Source organism: Giraffa tippelskirchi, chromosome 7 (genome assembly GCF_054371585.1).
Source record: "Giraffa tippelskirchi isolate mGirTip1 chromosome 7, T2T-mGirTip1v1.2.pri, whole genome shotgun sequence".
In the NCBI taxonomy this organism is placed as follows: Eukaryota; Metazoa; Chordata; class Mammalia; order Artiodactyla; family Giraffidae; genus Giraffa; species Giraffa tippelskirchi.
In genome coordinates this window covers 129,310,422-129,330,066 of record NC_137281.1, presented here as the reverse complement: position 1 = coordinate 129,330,066, position 19,645 = coordinate 129,310,422, and the positions used below count along the sequence as shown (strand labels likewise).

The following is a 19,645-nucleotide window of genomic DNA, read 5'->3' as shown; positions in this document are numbered from 1 at the left end:
AAATTCGGCTTCACTTCTTAGGTCTTTGAGCTTGTCTTCCTTGTGAGAAACTTCTTTTTGTCTGGATGCCTCCCTGGTTCCTTCTACTGTTCCAACTGCTGCCCAAGGAACCCCCCAGAGCTGTGGGTTACAGGTTGCTGTTAGAGGCATCTGGATTTGATTTCTGGAGCTTCCACCTACCACCTATATGACTTTGGGCAAGTTAATGAAATTCTCTGGTTATCAGTTTCTTAACCTTGAAAGTGGAGACAATAAGATAACCACCTTGCAAGATTCTTGTAAGAACTGAAGAAAAATAATGCAACATAAGCACGTGGAAGAGTGCTTACGACGGAATTGAATGTTCACTGCATCTTAGCTGTGATTTAGAATAAATGAGTGTATATCACAGGTATTAGAACAAGGAAGAACTGTAGAGTCCAGATCGCTCTTCCTAAGCTGCCCTCTGGAATTCAGCTATTCCAGGAGTGCTAGGAAGAGGCAGACTTTTGAAGTCAATAAAAATACCCTCAGAGATCACCTAAGGCTTTCCTAGCAGACTTTGCCAAGGTAAGGTCCCTAATGGAGTCAAGAATTACCGGTTTAAGACAAAACTAAAATTAAAAAGATACATGTACTTCTATGTTCATAGAAGCACTGTTTATAATAGCCAGGGCATCAACACAACCTAAATGTCCATCAACAGATAAATGGACAAAGAGGATACTCCTCAGTGATAAAATAGAATAAAATAATGTCATTTGCAGCAACGTGGATGGGCCTAGAGATTATCATACCAAGTGAAGTAAGTCAGACAAAGACAAATACCATATGATATCACTTATATGTGGAATATAAAATATGGCACAAGGGAATATATCTGTGAAACAGAAACAGACTCACAGACATAGAGAACAGACTTGCAGTTGTCAAGAGAGGGGGAAGTGGAGGGAGGGAAGGATTGGGAGTTTGGGATTAGCAGATACAAGCATATATAGGATGGATGAAAGATAAGGTTCTACTGGATAGCACAGGTTATCCTGTGATAAAGCATAATGGAACAGAATATGAAAAAGAGTGTACACATAAGTATGACTGAATCGCTCTGCTGTACAGCAGAAATTAACACACCATTGTAAATCAACTATACTTCAATAACTTTTTTAAAAAAGGAACTACCGGTTTAAGAGATGCTATATGTTCGCTGCAGCTTCCAGCAGAATTAGGTAGTGAGAGTGAGGGGCTAATAGAGAGCATCTACCCACAGCCTGGAGAATCCATATCCGCCCTTGCCTTCTGTTCACCACAATGAGGAACTCCCCTGAGAATTTAATAATGTACGTGCACAATCATTCCAATTGCCATAGGGGTTGGCATACCTGATTCAAAGACACACCTGTTCTTTACGGAGACCAGTGTAGCTCACTTCACGCTTATGTAACAGGCCAGACCTAAGACTCAAGTATGCAGCTGTCTCAATGCAGCACAGAAGCAATCGCCAGGGCCCTGGGAAGGAACGTAAGCAGGGTGACATTTGTCTCTAAGTCCCATCCCTTGTGCTCCCACTAAGCCCCCTCCCTCAAAGCCAGGAGAGGCTGTCTCCACCCCTATCACCAGCACCACAAGTGGGAATCTGCTCTCGTCTTCCCTTCACCAAAACGTCCCCAATGTCAAGACGGCTCTGCTTTAGTTTTCAATAGAGCAACGTTCTCATCACTCTTTACATACAGTTGTTATTTGATTCATCTAATTCTCAGTGAGCTATGAATGATCAACACGTCTTCAGACTTAGACATCCAATGCAGTGGGCTGAACTTTGTCTCCCCAAAAGGTATGCCTTTTCATACCCCAAAAGGTATTCCATTGCATGCAAAGGGATGCCATTTCATGTAAAGATGGGCACAATAAAGGACAGAAAGAGTATGGACCTAACAGAAGTGGAAGGTATTAAGAAGAGGTGGTAAGAATACACAGAACAACTATACAAAAAAGATCTTCATGACCTGGATAACCACGATGGTATGATCACTCACCTAGAGACAGACATCCTGGAGTGTGAAGTCAAGTGGGCCTTAGCAAGCATCACTAAGAACAAAGCTAGTGGAGGTGATGGAATTCCAGCTAAGCTATTTCAAATCCTAAAAGATGATGTTGTGAAAGTGCTGCACCCAATATGCCAGTAAATATGGAAAACTCAGCAGTGGCCACAGGACTGGAAAAGGTCAGTTTTCATTCCAATCTCAAAGAAGGTCAATGCCAAAGAATGTTGAAACCACCACAACACTGCCCTCATCTCACACGCTAGCAAGGTAATGCTCAAAATTCTTCAAGCTAGCCTTCAACAGTATGTGAACTGAGAACTTTCAGATGTTCCAGCTGGTTTTAGAAAAGGCAGAGGAACCAGAGATCAAATTGCCAATATGCATTGGATCATAGGAAAAGCACGAGAATTCCAGAAAAACATCTACTTCTGCTTCACTGACTATGCTAAAGCCTTTGACTGTGTGGATCACAACAAACTGTGGAAAATTCTTCAAGAGATAGGAATACCAGACCACCTTACCCACCTCCTGCAAAACCTACATGCAGGTCAAGAAGAAACAGTTAGAACTGGGCACGGAACCACAGACTGGTTCCAAATTGGGAAAGGAGTATGTATATTGTCACCCTGCTTATTTGACTTATATGCAAAGTACATCATGAGAAATGCTGAGCTGAAGGAACACAAGCTGGAGTCAAGTTTGCCTGGAGAAATATCAACACCCTCAGATATGCAGATGACACCACTGTAAAGGCAGAAAGCGAAGAGGAACTAAAGAGCTTCTTGATGAAGATGAAAGAGGAGAGTGAAAAAGCTGGCTTAAAACTCAACATTCAAAAAACTAAGATCGTGGCATGTGGTCCCATCAATTCATGGCAAATTAACGGGGAAACAATGGAAACAGTGGCAGACTTTGTTTTCTTGGGCTCCACAATCACTGTGGATGGTGACTGTGACCATGAAATTAAAAGATTCTTGCTCCTTGGAAGAAAAGCTATGACAAAAGCCTGCTGCTGCTGCTGCTAAGTCGCTTCAGTCGTGTCCGACTCCATGCGACCCCATAGACGGCAGACCACCAGGCTCCGCCATCCCTGGGATTCTCAAGGCAAGAACACTGGAGTGGGTTACCATTTCCTTCTCCAGTGCATGAAAGGGAAAAGTGAAAGTGAAGTCGCTCAGTCGTGTCTGACTCTTAGCGACCCCATAGACTGTAGGCTACCAGGCTCCTCCATCCGTGGAATCCTCCAGGCAAGAGTACTGGAGTGGGGTGCCATGACAAAAGCCTAGATGGCATATTGAAAAGCAGAGACATTACTTTGCCAACAAAGGTCCATATAGTCAAAGCTATGGTTTTTCCAGTAGTCACGTATGGATATGAGGGCTGGACCATAAAGAAGGCTGAGTGCCAAAGAAGTGATGCCTTTGAACTGTGGTGTTTGAGAATCTTGGACTGCAAAGAGATGAGACCAGTCAATTCTAAAGGAAATCTGTCCTGAATATTCATTGGAAGGACTGATGCTGAAGTCAAAGCTCCAATACTTTGGCCATCTGATGCACAGAGCTGACACATTGGAAAAGACCCTGATGCTGATAAAGATAGAAGGCAGGAGGAGAAGGGGACGACAGAGGATAAGATGGTTGATGGCATCACCAACTCAGTGGACGTGAGTTTCAGCAAGCTCTGGGAGATGGTGAAGGACAGAGAAGCCTGGCATGCTGCAGTCTGTCTGTGGGGTCGCAAAGAGTTGGACATGACTGAGCGACTGAACAACAGCAAAAGATTTGTCCAACTCTTAAACCCCAGGACCTGTGCGTGTGACCTTCTTTGGAAAAAGTCTTTGTAGATGTAATTAAGTGAGGGATCTTGACAAGAAATCACCCTGGATTAACTGAGAGAGCCCTGAATCCAATAGTGTCCTGATAAGAAGACAGAAGGACAGAAGGAGGAGAAGTCACAAACACAAAAAAGCATGACATGTGAAGATAGAGGTTGGAGCAACACAGCCAAGCCTCATGGCTAGAGCTGTTGGAAGCTGGGAGAAGCAAAGAAAGATTCTTCCCCAGTGCCTTCAGAGGGAACATGGCCTGCTAACACCTCAGTTTTGGGTTTCTGGCCTCTAGAACTGAGAGAAACTAAATTTCTGTTACTTGAGGCCACCCAGTTTGTGATTAGTTCTTATAGCAGCCCCAGGAAACGAGACCACACAGTAACCCCAACTACCACAAGCCCAGGAGCCTGCTGAGCATGAAGTACTTTCCTATCCCTCATTTCAGTAATCTTACCAAGGAGGTCAGAGTAGAGGCCTGATCTCACCTTGACTGATGAAGAGCCTGCAGGTCAGAAAGGTTGACTTCCTTGCCCTGGTCACAAAGCTGGAACTAAAACAGTTACTTCTGTGCCTTTCTACTCAACCATATTTTTTTGTGGTTTTGCTACTTCTCTTTCCATGTTCCTTTGTCCATGATCAACCGATACCCAATCCCAGCACTTCTTTCATTTGTATGCAAACACTTGTGTTATTGTTCAGTCGCTCAGCCGTGTCCAACTCTTTGTGACCCCATGAACTGCAGTATGCTAGGCTTCCCTGTCCTTCACCATCTCCCAGAGCTTGCTCAAACTCATGTCCACTGAGTCGGTGATGCCATCCAACCATCTCATCTTCTGTTGTCCCCTTCTCCTCCTGCCTTCCATCTTTCCCAGCACCAGGGTCTTTTCTAATGAGCAGGTACTTTGCATCAGGTGGCCAAAGTATTGGAGCTTGACCTTCAGCACCAGTCCTTCCAATGAATATTCAGGACTGATTTCCTTTAGGATAGACTGGTTTGATCTCCTTGCAGTCCAAGGGACTCTCAAGAGTCTTCTCCAACACCACAGGTCAAAAGCATCAATTCTTCAGTGCTCAGTCTTTTTTATTGTCCAACTCTCACATCCATACATGACTACTGGAAAAACTATAGCTTAGACTATACGGACTTTGGTTGGCAAAGTAATGTCTCTGCTTTTTAATACACTATCCAGGCTTTTGTCATAGCTTTTCTTCCAAGGAGCAAGCGTCTTTTAATTTCATGGCTGCAGTCACCGTCCACAGTGATTTTGGAGCCCAAGAAAATGACATCTGTCACTGTTTATTGTTTCCCCATAGATTTGCCATGAATTGATGGGACCACATGCCACGATCTTAGTTTTTTGAATGTTGAGTTTTAAGCCAGCTTTTTCACTCTCCTCTTTCATCTTCATCAAGAAGCTCTTTAGTTCCTCTTCGCTTTCTGCCTTTACAGTGGTGTCATCTGCATATCTGAGGGTGTTGATATTTCTCCAGGCAAACTTGACTCCAGCTTGTGTTCCTTCAGCTCAGCATTTCTCATGATGTACTTTGCATATAAGTCAAATAAGCAGGGTGACAATATACATACTCCTTTCCCAATTTGGAACCAGTCTGTGGTTCCGTGCCCAGTTCTAACTGTTTCTTCTTGACCTGCATGTAGGTTTTGCAGGAGGTGGGTAAGGTGGTCTGGTATTCCTATCTCTTGAAGAATTTTCCACAGTTTGTTGTGATCCACACAGTCAAAGGCTTTAGCATAGTCAGTGAAGCAGAAGTAGATGTTTTTCTGGAATTCTCGTGCTTTTCCTATGATCCAATGCATATTGGCAATTTGATCTCTGGTTCCTCTGCCTTTTCTAAAACCAGCTGGAACATCTGAAAGTTCTCAGTTCACATACTGTTGAAGGCTAGCTTGAAGAATTTTGAGCATTACCTTGCTAGCGTGTGAGATGAGGGCAGTGTTGTGGTGGTTTCAACATTCTTTGGCATTGACCTTCTTTGAGATTGGAATGAAAACTGACCTTTTCCAGTCCTGTGGCCACTGCTGAGTTTTCCATATTTACTGGCATATTGGGTGCAGCACTTTCACAACATCATCTTTTAGGATTTGAAATAGCTTAGCTGGAATTCCATCACCTCCACTAGCTTTGTTCTTAGTGATGCTTGCTAAGGCCCACTTGACTTCACACTCCAGGATGTCTGTCTCTAGGTGAGTGATCATACCATCGTGGTTATCCAGGTCATGAAGATCTTTTTTGTATAGTTCTTCTGTGTATTCTTACCACTTCCTCTTAATATCTTCTGCTTCTGTTAGGTCCATACTCTTTCTGTCCTTTATTGTGCCCATCCTTAAATGAAATGTTCCCTTGGGATCTCTAATTTTCTTGAAGAGATCTCTAGTCTTTCCCTCTTTAGTGCTATTATTTCCATCATTTTCATCTGTGCTTAAGCATATTTTTATATTAAATGATATTATCAAATTTTGGTCACAGTTGCTCATCCCCTAATTTTCAATAGCAATTATACTTCCAGCTGCATACTTCAATATGTCCCTGAAATGTTCTTGTTCTGGTGGATTCACTGGAATCCCCCTTAAATTTTCCATAGCAATCAGTAGCTGGGATTAGCTCACACTCTCATAATTTATAGAGGCTCCAGGCAGCTAAGATATCAGCAACAACCCATCACTTTTGCCTTCTCGTGCTCATCATTCTCATCTACCTCTCTCTGGAGCTTCTTAAACGTTGCGGCATCTTGTAACGCTGAGAGGTGCTGAAGTTGGCACATATTTAAAGAGTTGCTCCTCTGTATATAGCACTGTACTCCAGTTGCTATAGAAATAAGCCAGAAAATCTAAGTTGAGAGTCTTATGTCTCACAAATTCAAATTTAGATGAACTGTGACGTGGCTGCAAAAAAATTATGCTATCTTCCATGTGATGAAAATGCAAACCTGCAGTTTCATTTGGCTCTTGTAACTGATAAAGCTGTCAAGTAAAGATAGAAGAACTCATCTGTCCATTCCATTTTATTTTCTCTGGACTTGATAGAGCTTCATTTATAGTGAACACTTAGTCCTGGGTATTCTAACTATCCTGAAACTTAATGGACTGGGGGAGAAGTATAGAAAAGAGAGGGTTACAGTTGTGTGACGTGGCCCACTTTTCTAGTGCTTGAGATGACATACAATTTTTCTTTTTCTAATCTTATTTCAAATAAATAGAATTCACCTGGAGACCGGTCACAACTGAGACTGTTCAGTCCAAAAGGTAGTACAGTTGAGACTAGAGTCTAAAATAAGTCTTAAGATTCACAGAGGGATAAAATAAAGCACCCAAACCAACCGCTGAGTGTTGAGAGAGAAATAGGCAGAATGCTGTATTCTGACTGCCATTATTTTGAGCCAAGTTTTCTTAGTTTTTCTTGAAAAGAAATTGAAAATCAATCCAGTACACCCACCACTCTAGCTTTTGTTACTGTAAAGCAGGTATTCAACTTGCATGTGGTATTGCTAAGAACAGAGCCATTGAGAAATGCTAAATGGGATGGGGAGTAGAGAGAGAAGAGAAAAGAGAGCATAAAAACTCTCAGATCTCACAAAAGTCTTCAAAATAGCATTTTTCCCTTTAACTAATGACTAGGGGAATCTGTACTTGAGAAAACACTTGAATTACAAGTTGAATTACAAATCCTGTGTTGTAATATTTGAAGGGGAAATTGAGTTACATCAGAATAGTAAGTGATTTGTATCTTATTACTTGGCAGGGATTTGCGCCTTAGCATTTACAGTCACTTGGTTGAGGGGCCAGGCATTTTGAGTACCCAGGTTACATACCTCAACCAGGAAGATGCCCATATGTTACAACAGGAAGGGTGTCATTGAGAGTTGGCTGGGAGCTTGGGGATGCTAACTAAAGAAGTAGAGAGGCCATAAAACTTATCTTTGGATCTATTTTCTATGAAGAAGGAAGAGGATCTCATTGTTTGAGCTTCTAATTGCACAGGGGAAGGAAATGACAGCTAAGAGTTTGAGAGGACAGCATAAGGAATTTAAGTTGGTTGTTAAACAAAGAAAATTTCTCATAGCAAGCTGCAGATGTTATTTAAACAACTAAAGCTTTGCCTATAGCAGCCATCTTGGCTGCCCCTTCCTGTCAATTTTATTCTTACAAAATAGAGCAGCAGTGTTCTATCAAGAGGCAGCAAAAGACAGAGGCTAAGTACTTTTATTTTGTAATCAAGTAGATGGAGGTTCAACTCTTATATCTGCTGCTTGACAACTGGTTAAGCCAAGCAAGTTATTTAACCTTCCTAAGTTTTAGTTTCTTCTGCTATAAAATGTGAACAATAATAACAATATGTACTACCCAGGGTTTTGGTGAGAACTAAATAACAAATATTAAATGCCTGGAACATAGTAAACACTCAATAAATATTAGCTAGTATTGTGGCCACCATTATTATTACTTTAATAGAAGCAAAATAATAACCTCAACTACTTCCTTCTTTTCTTTCATATCCCAAGCCAGTAGGATATAATAACTAATCATTGTAACTAGTCTAATCATATGGTCACTGTCTTGTCACTATTTCAAGTTCTTCATTGCAAATGTCTCCTGAGGCTGCCCACACATTTCATTCTTGGGTTGATCTCTGACCTAGTGTGACAATATTAACCTAACCTGCAGCATTCTGCAACACTTCACTGGAGCAATATCAGCTTGGGCTTCACATCTCCAGGAACATGCTACCATTTCACTGTTAATCTGCGGTTTCTTTCAGGTCTTAGGGCTTTCAAAATTGGATATGGTCAATTTCATTACTAGTGGTCTGTAGAGTCAATTTGAAAATCATAAATCTTTGTAAACTCAAAGGTGCACCCATCAGCAAAGGTTCTTGCAGAATTTTCATTATGCTGGGCTACAGAGTGAACGGATATGCAAGCAAAATCTTTCTCATAGCAATAAGATTAGAACAACATAATTAACAGAGAAATAGTTACTTGCTGCAAGTAGCATCAGACTCTTGCATTCTTACTGGATTTTTTTTTTTTTTAATGTTGCTGGAAATGAGTTGCTAGGCATTATTAGGAGCTTCCAGCTAAAGAGGCTTACGCATGAAAGCTCCAAGAAAAGCCAGAAAGTGATTAGGTGGCACAAGAATAATAAAAAATAAACACATAAGTACACAAATGCATACATACATGGATACATACATATATAAAGGGACCGGATACTTCTCTGCTCTGTTCTTTCTGAAAAGGGAGGAAAAATTAAAAAGATCATGCTGTATGCTAGAAATTAACAAAACATTGTCAATCAACTATATATACTTCAATAAAATAGTTTTTTTAAATGAAAAAGATCTGTTACCTTGCTTACTTATTTATTTTTTGGAATCTATACACAGGATCTGAGAAAATTTGAATGCTATTGTTCTTAGTGTGTTTGTTTTTCTGTTTGCTTACTTTTTTCTGGTTTTTAACTCCAGGTAACTGTGATTAAACAGGAAAACGTGAGCAATTGCTGCCTGACTAAAAAAAGTAAATACACACACATAGAAACAAGAGGAAATGAGTTTCCCAGGTCAGAAACCGCTATAAGAACAGCGAGAGTCTCCTGGCATTTTCTCCAAGAAAAGTCAGTCCCCAATAAATCAGCTTTTGGAGGCATGGCTCCTGTATAGCTGTAAAAGAGGAACAGAGGCAGATGGAATATAGGGAAACTACTTGACCCTGCAGAGCTAAGTTGAAATCTCCTTTTCTAAAGTATTTTCCACAGATTCAGGGCTTGAGGGAGAATCAGCTTAACAAAAGAAATGGAGAATCACCTCAAACTGGTGGGCTTTTAATACCAGCCTCAAGACAAAAACATCATGGAGGAACATCCTCTGTACATTAAAACAACAACAAAATAATTGCAACGATGAGAATAAAAATGTGTGTAGTTCATTTTCCCATGAAAGACCAAATAGGAGTTCCCTGTGAAAGAATAGCCTTTGCGTAAAACTTGTTCGTCATTATTTTCAGAGCAGATGGGGCCAGAATCAGCTCAAGCTTCTCACGACAGACACCAGCCAAATTTGCCTCTAATTAGCACTGCCCCACACTGTTAAATGGCCCGCGCCTTCCATTTGCAGGCCATAGCCTTGGTGACCCGCAACGCACCACCTGAGACCAGGACTCCACCATCACGGCCCATCAATTGTCCTGCCTGGGCCACCCTGTCAACGGCTGAGAATGTGCAGGGTAACAAAGGAAACTAGAGGAGGCTCTACCTTTTACTTATTTTCCATTTTAACACTTCCCCCCCAAACTCCAATTTCTCAAAGCTCATCAGCCAAGGAAATAAAAGTATGTTTTGTCTCACCACCTATTTTTCTCTCCTTAGAATCTGATGCATCTGTCTCACAAAAAAGAAATGGGAAGGATATTTTTCTCTTAAAATAAGGAAAAGGGGAAACTTTTTTTTCCCCTGTGTCCACATGATAATTTTCAAAGTGCATGTATATATTTGTAACTTCTTTTAGGTTATTTGGGGAGAGGATATCTGGTAAACCCTTTAAGTGGGCAAAATGGACTTGCATGGCTGGCAGCAGCTGCCTGACGTTCCTTTTTCATCAGCTGCAGATCCTGCCTGATGGATCCTTAGAAACTGGGTCCTTCAAGGCTCATCTCGACCACAGAGGCCCTCAGCCCTTCCTTGTGGCCCCAAGATATTACTGGTTCTGTTAAGTCCGTGAAGACAAAACTATGTTTTTAAAACCCCTTTTTCAGATGTACCACCATCAAGAGAAACATTTCAGCAAATCCAAAAGTACCACAAAGGGGTAACTGTTCTGGTCATAAAATCCAATTCTCCTTCAGATTGTATGTGCATGTGTGTGTGATGATCAGGAAAACTTTACACTTATACTTTATCTTCACAGCAGTATCCAATATTTAGAAGTTATTCCTGCAACAGTATATTCAAAGTAAAAGTGAATAACCTATTGTGTTCCATTAGGGTAATCCTAGAATGAGCCTTATGTTATCTCCTATATTATTATGTTATCTCTTAAATTAAAAATCCCACACTACATCTAACTAGCCTCTGGGATTAAAATCTTAGATTTCTAATATGTGATATTTTAAAGAAAAGATTGGTTATCTCCATCTCTGAAAACATGGAGATAAGCATCTTCCAGCATTATTACAGCTTTTTCCATCTTTATAGTTCTCAACTCATAAGAGCAAAAGTAAGTAGTTAAGATAAATTGAATAATAATAGTTAACATTTACTGAGCACTTGAGTCTGAAGCTATGCTAAAATCTTAACGCCCAGTACCTTATTTAATTCTCAAGACAATGCTGTGTTAGAGATTAATATTATCATCATGTTAGAGATGATAAAACTGGAGATCAGAGAGATTTAGTAACTAGCATAAAGTTACATAGCTTAGGTAGATCCAGTCCTGGCATCTGAACACTTAACCACAACACTCACCTGCCTGTCTTTGACAAATGCAAATAATTGTACCTCTGGAACTTTTCAAGGAAAAGCTTGCTTTGGATGTGTTTTCTAGTCCCACTGTGAATAAATAAAGGGCTACACTGGCATGCCTCAGCCAACCTCTTCCCACGAGTTCTGTATACAGGAACAGAGACATGGCCAGAGACGAGTCTCTTTTGAAGAGCAGCTGGTTCTGGTTGTTGAAAACTTTGGAATTAACTGGAGCAGTTGCTTTTGAGACTTCATTGTTAGTCTAACTTTCCTGTGGTGGTTCTGGTGGTAAACATCTTGGGATAAAATTTAGCAATCTCACAAACCAAAAATGGCAAAATTTTAAAGCAGGCAAACAGTTTGCAAGGAAAATAATGTGAACTTCTAACCTTAGGATTTTTCATTCTTTTCTGTTCTTTAATCTCCACACGAGGGATGGTTTTGTGTCATTTTAAATCCAGAAGCATCACAATGAAGGCAAGATAAAAACAAAGACTTTTTTGACAGTACAGACTTTGATTTCTATTTCCAATACAAATTATTGGGGGAAAGATTCTGATTTGGCTAACAAGAGCTCACTTAGCTATTTTAGCAGATGTGTGGGTTCCCCCCTCCTGAATCTTTAAAACAACTATGCCACTGTTTTCTCCTCAATGTCCCGAAAAATTAAGTTCCTAAAAAAGAGATAAAGGTCAGCCACCAACACAGACTCAGAAATCTCTTTTCTATCTCCCTTCAGGCAGTTAAAATTTTCCTTCTTTATTGAAATGCACTCGGTAAAGGTATAAACAAATTATAAGAGACCATTTATTTAACTATCTGACAGCTTAACCAAATCTCCTTGTAGCCAAGCTTCCATTATAAGATTCCATTCTCATATGTCACAGAGGGAAATTCATATTCATAGGATAGTGGAATCTCTTGTGAAAACCTGTCACGTTGATGGTACATCCTCCGCAGTTAAACTGTTTGCAGGACTTGTAGGGACTCAGCTACATTACCATATTCACGCTGAGTATCGACCATCTCCTTCATCTTGGGACTCTTGGTGTTGAATAAAATAATAGAGCTGATCCTTTATGCAAATACTACCAGTGACTATGGGCCACTTAGCATAGATGCCTTTTCTTGCCATAAGGAGCATCAGTATTGGAAACCTTGCTTTCTGCCAAGAACTCCGGAGTCATCCTGTCATGAGCTATTAATTCAGGAATCAGTCTTCTCGTTGGCAGCTAACCACCAAACCCACAAAGTTGTGTTTAATTTGTTCCTGGAAGACAGACTGAGTTCTCCCCCTTGAGCCATGCCAGAAGGATGCCTAACTGCAGAGCCCCAGAAAAGGTCCACACCAAAGCTTGTGAAAGACACAGCACTTTTCATGGCTGTTAGTGGCCTGGCTGATCTGTTCCAGGCAGCACTACCTGAAAGCCAGGGCAAGATAAAGACTGCTAACTGCACAGGCTCTTGAGGGAGATTTGACTCTCCTCTGCAGGCTCAGAGCTTTCTAATAACAAAAGTTAACATCGTCTCTCAATGGCCAGCTCACTGGTTCAGCCAAAGGATGTGTTGTTCTCTAGGCAGCTAGAGAGAGGTAATAGCAGCAGTGGCAAGACTTGATGCCTACATTTTTCTTAGGAAATGTCTACATTCGGCCAGTCCCCTCTCTTGCTGAGTCAATGGGCCAGTTTTGGTTAGGGGATCCACTTCTACTCACATCTAGTCCAGAAGGGCTAAATAGGGTTTCAGTCCAGGTCTGAGGATGGAGCTTATGTGTGCATACATGTGTGGTAAGTCACTTCAGTTGTATCCAACTGTTTGCAACCCCATGGACTGTAGCCCACCAGGCTCCTCTGTCCATGGAATTTTCCAGGCAAGAATGCTGGAATGGGTTTCCCTGTCCTCCTCCAGGGGATCTTCCTGATCCAAGGACTGAACCCATGTCTCTTACATCCCCTGCATTGGCAAGTGGGTTCTTTACCTGGGAAGCCCAGGATAGAGCATATATCCAGGCTTAAATCAATCAATATACTGTATTTCTCCTGATCATAGAAATTGGTTTAGGATGTTTATGTGTGAATCACTGGATGTATAAAAGCTTTTCTATTTTCTGTTTAATTCAAACTTGGAAGGATATAGCCTTGGGGACTGCTGGAAGATACTTTATGACTATAATACTTAAGGCTTGAGATTAGAATGGTATGAAGAAAGCTGATATCAGTGATCAGTATATAATGACATCATGTAAGCCTGATCAAGCCACACCTGAAGTCCATGCCCTTTCATACTCTTTACTTTTCATTCACATTTTCATATGGGCTGATTTGAGTTATGTCATCTATCACACATAATAAAAATTTTTGTTGATCAGTCTCTAAGTCGTGTCTGACTCTTTGCAACCCCATGGACTGCAGTATACCAGGCTTTTCTGTCCTTCACTATCTCCCAGAGTTTGCTCAAATTAATATCCATTGAGTCAGTGAAGCTATCTAACCATCTCATCCTCTGCCACCCCCTTCTTCTTTTGCCTGCCATCTTTTCCAGCATCAGGGTCTTTCCAGTGAGTTGGCTCTTCGCATCAGGTGGCCAAGTATTGGAGCTTCAGCACCAGCATCAGCCCTTCCAGTGAATATTCAGGATTAATTTTCTTTAGGATTGACTGGTTTGATCTCCTTGCTGTCCAAGGGACTCTCAAGAACTTCTCTAGCACCACAATTTGAAAGCATCAATTCTTTGGCTCTCAGCTTTCCATATGGTCCAACTCTCATATCTACATGACTACTGGAAAAACCATACCTTTGACTATATGGACGTTTGTTGGCAAAGTAATGTCTTTGCTTTTTAATATGCTGTCTATGTTTATCATAACTTTCCTTTCAAGGAGCAAGTGTCTTTTAATTTCATGACTGCAGTCACTATCTGCTGTGATTTTGGAGGCCAAGAAAATAAAATCTGTCACTGCTTCTATTTTTTCTCCTTCTATTTGCCATGAAGTGATGGAACTGGATGCTATGATCTTAGTTTTTTGAATGTTGAATTTTAATCCAGTTTTCTCCCCTCTCCTCTTTCACCCTTATCAAGAGGCAAAATAATCATAACTAATATAGCTTTAAGAATTACTTTCCTTTAAAAACACTCAAGGGATGGTTATCTAAGTACTTTTTGTATTTGCATAGTCAAATTTGCTCTTCACTAGAGTTTTCTCTTTTCCTAAAAATATTTTGGGGAAAATAACATTCTAAACACAGCTTATCAAACTAATGTGTATGTGTTAGTCATTCAGTCATGTCCGACTCTTTGTGACTCCGTGGACTGTAGCCCGCCACGCTGTGGGGTATAGTAATAATCAAAGCTTTGCATGACCAAAGTGTTTTAGTTTACCAAGTAGTTTCAGAAATAACTCACTTGAGCATCTTAAGCAAACGATGAACCACAGAGGACAAATTTTTTCTTATTTTGCAGGAAAAAGGGTTAGTTGATACCATGTCCAAGGTATAGAAATTAACCTTAGTGACCATACTGCATTATGGATGCAGACATTGTAGTTCCAAAAAGTCAAGAAACTTACCTAACTTCACAAGCTAGTCATTTCATGAATATTTTGAAGAAAAAAGTTTGAATTTCTTTATAACTTCAGCTACTACACCATATTTATTATCCATAAATCTCTTGTACCTAGTGCTTGAAGTATAACTTCCTTCCTCAAAAAAAAAAAAAAAAGGCCATGTTTCTCTCATACAAAAGAAATATTCAGTCTAATTCAGTTCACATTTCTGACCCCGGAAATGTGACTGGGTCACAAGGGTGACAGAACAGATTTTCCCATCCACATCCATAACCATAACCGATATCGTAACATGGTGCTTTTCCTCACTGCCTTGGGACCTTATTCCATTGCTTTGATATTATAAATCATGAAGGAACGATGCCACTCTGCCCAGGAGTCCTTGCTTGGTATACGTGACCATCACAGGTTTATTCTTAATGTTCGAGCCATAAAGCTAGTTCTTCACTGGCAGCAGGAGGAGGCTCTATGGAGGGAGACCTGCCATCAGCATGCAGCTAAGAAAACGTTACCTCTGATTATCTGCCTCTTGATGACCGTGGGTTCGGTTTCTACTGGGTGATATTTCTGAAGTGAAGTGAAGTGTTAGTCACTCAGTTGTGTCCGACGCTTTGTGACCCCATGGACTGCAGCCTGCCAGGCTCCTCTGTCCATGGAATTCTCGAGGCCAGAATACCAGAATTGATAGCCACTCCCTTCTCCAGGGGATCTTCCTGACCCAGGGATCAAACCCAGGTCTCCTGCATTGCAGGCTGATTCTTTGCCATCTGAACTACTAGGGATGATAGCGTTGGCATGAGTGTAAATACTCCAGAACACTAGATTTCTGCCACCTTTTCTCCAAACACCTTTTTAAAAATTTAACCACTATTTCTTTTGTTATTCAAATACATTCAATTAGTAAAATCCATTCATTCAAACTTTCAATAGATGCTGTTATTTTCCAAATGCTGAGGTAATATTGTGAAAAACACTCCAGAAAATTCTCTGCTCCTATGGGACACACAATTTTGGAAGTCATCAGCACAGAGATGGTACTTAATGTCTTAAGACTGGAAACATTTACCAAAAGAGTGAATGTAATTAAAAAGTGAGACACCCAAGGGTTGAGCCCTGGGGAGGTCCAACATTTAGTGTTTGGAGAAATGAAGAAGACATTAACCAGTGAGGCAGAAGGAACACCAGGAGAATCTGGACACCAGGAGAAGAAAGTGTTTCCAGGAGGAAAGGAAGACTGACTTGGTCAAAGGCTGCTTATAGATCAATCAAGCTGAGGTCTAAGAGGTTACATTAGAGTTTGCCAGCTTGTAGCTCAATGGTGGCCTTGAGCAGTCAGGGGAGGAGTGGGGCTCAAATAATGCCTTGAGTGAGTTCAGAAGAGAGGGAGAGAGAAGCAACTGGAGGTTGCAACAACAGATGCCTATTTCCCTGAGGTTTTTCTCCAAAGGGAAAGAGAAAATTAGAGTATAACCAGAAGAGGAAGTGGATTATTTTTAAGTTGCTCAGCATAACAGCGTGTTTGTATAATGGAGGGAATGATTCTGTTGAGAGGGGAGACTTGAAGGTGTAGGGGATGGGGGAATTGCTGGAGAAGACATCCTTAGGTGGGGCTGAAGGGATGGTGTAATGCCCAGGTGGAGACACTGGCCACGGGGAAGGCACAAGGTCACGTCGTCACAGCCGCAGGAGGGAAGGCAGGTGGGCTGGCAGATGTAAGGTAGTGCCTTGGGATAGGTGTCCTCTGATCCTTTCCATTTTCCTGCTGGTATAGTGTGTGCTTCTAGCAAAAAGGTTACTTCTCAATATTTCTGTAAAGCTCAGGAAGGTTAACGTTGAGAATTTTGTGGCTGGGAAACCCGACAAAGGTTGTGCTTCTCTTCTTAGTTTATGCCAAACTTACCACACTCCGAAGAAGAAGCTCTCCTGTGTTAAGACTAGGCCTGTCTTTCTAGAAACAAATTCCTGACAAGCGGCTCAGATGGTTCCAGGGAAGCCTCACACACCCGATTCTGTTACTCCCTGGGGGAAGAGATACGAAACCTTGATTTCTTGAGTGCCTGCCTTTTCTCTTCTCCACGAGGCTCCCCTTGTCTGTCAAATCTCCTTTCAGATGTTCAGGAGAACATGTTCTGGAGACGGCAGTGGTGATTAGCGGACCAAAAAGAGAGCAGGTGCCTGCGTCTCCATAGATTCCCCAGGTTTTCACTGGACTTGGCCCTGATCATTTCTTAACAAAAATATTTTCTACCGTTAAAAAAAAAGAGACGCTTAAATCTCTGAGAGAGGACCTGATAGAACTCTGATGGATGTACTAAATATATCCTTTTCCATTACTTAGAATTGGAGATTTTCCAGGCAGGTGGGAAAAGGAGCAGAAAACAGATGGGTGACCTTCCCCCGTCCTGACAGCTCTGTATGGCAGGTGTTGTTACAGATGGGGTTCAGAGACAGTGAGTAACCTGCCCAAAGCCTGGCAGGGAGAGGACTCAGACTTGAATCCTGGGCTCTCAGAGCTCAGGGTCACACTCTTCTCACTCTCCTTTGCTCTACAGTCAATTAGGAAAGGCAAATGCTGTGTCAGGACAGCGAGAAAGGATTCTCCGGCTCTGTCCCTCGCTGGCTCCCCAGGCAATTCAGAAACTCCCACTTCAAACCTTCGTGCTGTGCAGTTTACGCTACAAAGGACCTTTTATTACAACACGGGCATTCAGAACCTTGCCTTCTGTCAAGGTAATTTTTCATTTATCATTCATCCTCTGGTATACGGATACCCAAACTACTTGGTTATTGTTTTCATAGCCAAAAAAGCCAGTAAGAGAAGAAGTCTAGGCACTCAAATGGAATGTGAATCTGATTTTTTTTTTTTTTGTCTTTGGGATTCCTTACTTTCAAAAACATTTCCCATCTAACCCCACAGTGGTGGTGTTTGCCTGCTACGCATTCTCTGCCTCAAATATACTCCTTAGGCATTCCAAGGGGACATGTATGACTTTTTTACGGATCATCTTTCCCGAGCACATGATCTACAGTGGCCACTCTATTTTCTATTTGCAGAGTTCCCGGCTCATTTCATCAGCAACGCTGTAGGAAGATGGAGGCCATTCTCAGCCAACTTCCTCAGTCCCCCCACTCTGGGCAGCAGATCCGCTCAACACCCACCCTGTCGTCCCTTCTCTTATCTCAGAGGCAGGAAGCAGTGTTTCCACAATCATCTTTTTCCATGTGTCCTTGATCCCACTTCCTCCCATCTCCCTGGGAATCTCCTCTCACATTTTCAAGCTCATATGCAAGCTAATTTCTAAATAGCTCCCATTAAAAAAAAAAAAAAAATCCTTCCCATTTTCTTAAGTTACTGCCTTATTTCTAAAGTTTCACTGCCAAACTTTTGAGAAGAAACGCTAAATCTGACACATTTGCTTTCTTCGATTGCAACCTGTCCCGACTGTTCTACCGCAGTCTCCCCAGCACCACAGTTAGTGGCGTGCTTTCCATCTCCATTCTGTTCAGCATTTGTAGAATTAAGAGTGTTGGCATCAGTCGGGCCCGGATACAAGTCCTAACTCAAGTTTTCATACAATTCCTGGCACAGGGTAAAGAGTCCACAAATGTTAGTTGTTATTCTCCTCATGACTATTATTAGCCATCCCTTCTTTTAGAAATTCTTTCATCCCTTAGCTTCCCGGCCACTGAACTCTTGATTCTCCTTCAGTCTCTGATGGTTGTCTCTAAGCCCCCTCACTGGCCTCTCTTTCTTAAACATCAGCAGTCTCCTAGATGCTGCCTTTCACTTTTTCCTTCTCCTATTGTGTTCTTTCTCTCAGAAATCTGACTCTCCCACCACCCTCCCTCTGCCCTGGGTGATGGGTACATCTCTAATCCCCGGCCCTGTTCCGATTAGCTGGCGGCCTCCTCGCTCTCCCTCCTCTAGTGAAAGCCCATCCTTAATGCCACTTTCTCCATGAAGCCTTCCAGTCTCATCCATCCTTGGTCAGAATTTAACTCTTCCTTGGATGCTTCTCTTTTAAAAATATTCCCATTTCTGCACTTATTATTATATGCATTATTACTTTGAACTCTGGTTGGGTGTGCGTATTTCTAACTCCCTCGTTAGACTGTAAGCTCCATAGGTCAGGAACTATATTTTAATCACCCTTTTACCTGCTAACATGGTATATCTCTCTGGGTAGGCTGGACCCATTTAAACTGAAGGAAGGGAAAGCAGGGTCTGCTGAATTTTTAGAGACTCAAGCACCTTTCAAAGTCAGCCCTAAGTTATGGGATGGCTCAGGAAAGGCAGGAAGCATGCGTGTTGAAGAGAAAGAAAAGGAGGAGAGCACAGAAATGAACTACATGGTGTGAGGGCAGGTAGTGGGGATTACAGCACCTGGGTTGAGGAGGAGAGCAGGAGTGGCCAGGAGCGTTTAGAGAATCAGTGAACCAGAGAGTCAGCAGGAAGGTGGGAGTGCGGGTGACAGAAGAGAGGGCAGTCTGAGTCCTGGCCATGGCTTTGAGCCTTTTTTTCTCTCATGTAGTTTCCAGGCCCAAGGAGAATAAAATAAATCTCACAACAGTACTTGGAAGCTTATTATTTATAAAGATTTGGACGATCTTTTCAAACATGAAGTATAAGAAAGAAAAGGATTTTGTTGTTTCATATGTACTCTTTAAATATTAAAGTGAACAAATGTCTTTAAATGCAAAGAGAAAATATACAAAATTCTCCTTTAGTTTTCCTGATGAAACGTAAATAAGATACACTG

General features: G+C 41.5%; 1 protein-coding gene across 2 annotated transcripts in view; it reads right to left on the bottom strand.

Moving 5' to 3' along the window:
• Nucleotides 1-19,645, bottom strand: part of PELI2 (pellino E3 ubiquitin protein ligase family member 2) — a 384,698-nt gene that overhangs the window by 214,863 nt on the left and 150,190 nt on the right. For both annotated transcript variants that reach the window (XM_081509572.1, XM_081509573.1), the window contains exon 5: nt 9,058-9,096. In XM_081509572.1, the coding sequence (XP_081365698.1) occupies nt 9,058-9,059 (2 nt within the window). In that variant the 5' untranslated portion in view covers nt 9,060-9,096. The remainder of the gene's footprint in view (nt 1-9,057; nt 9,097-19,645) is intronic.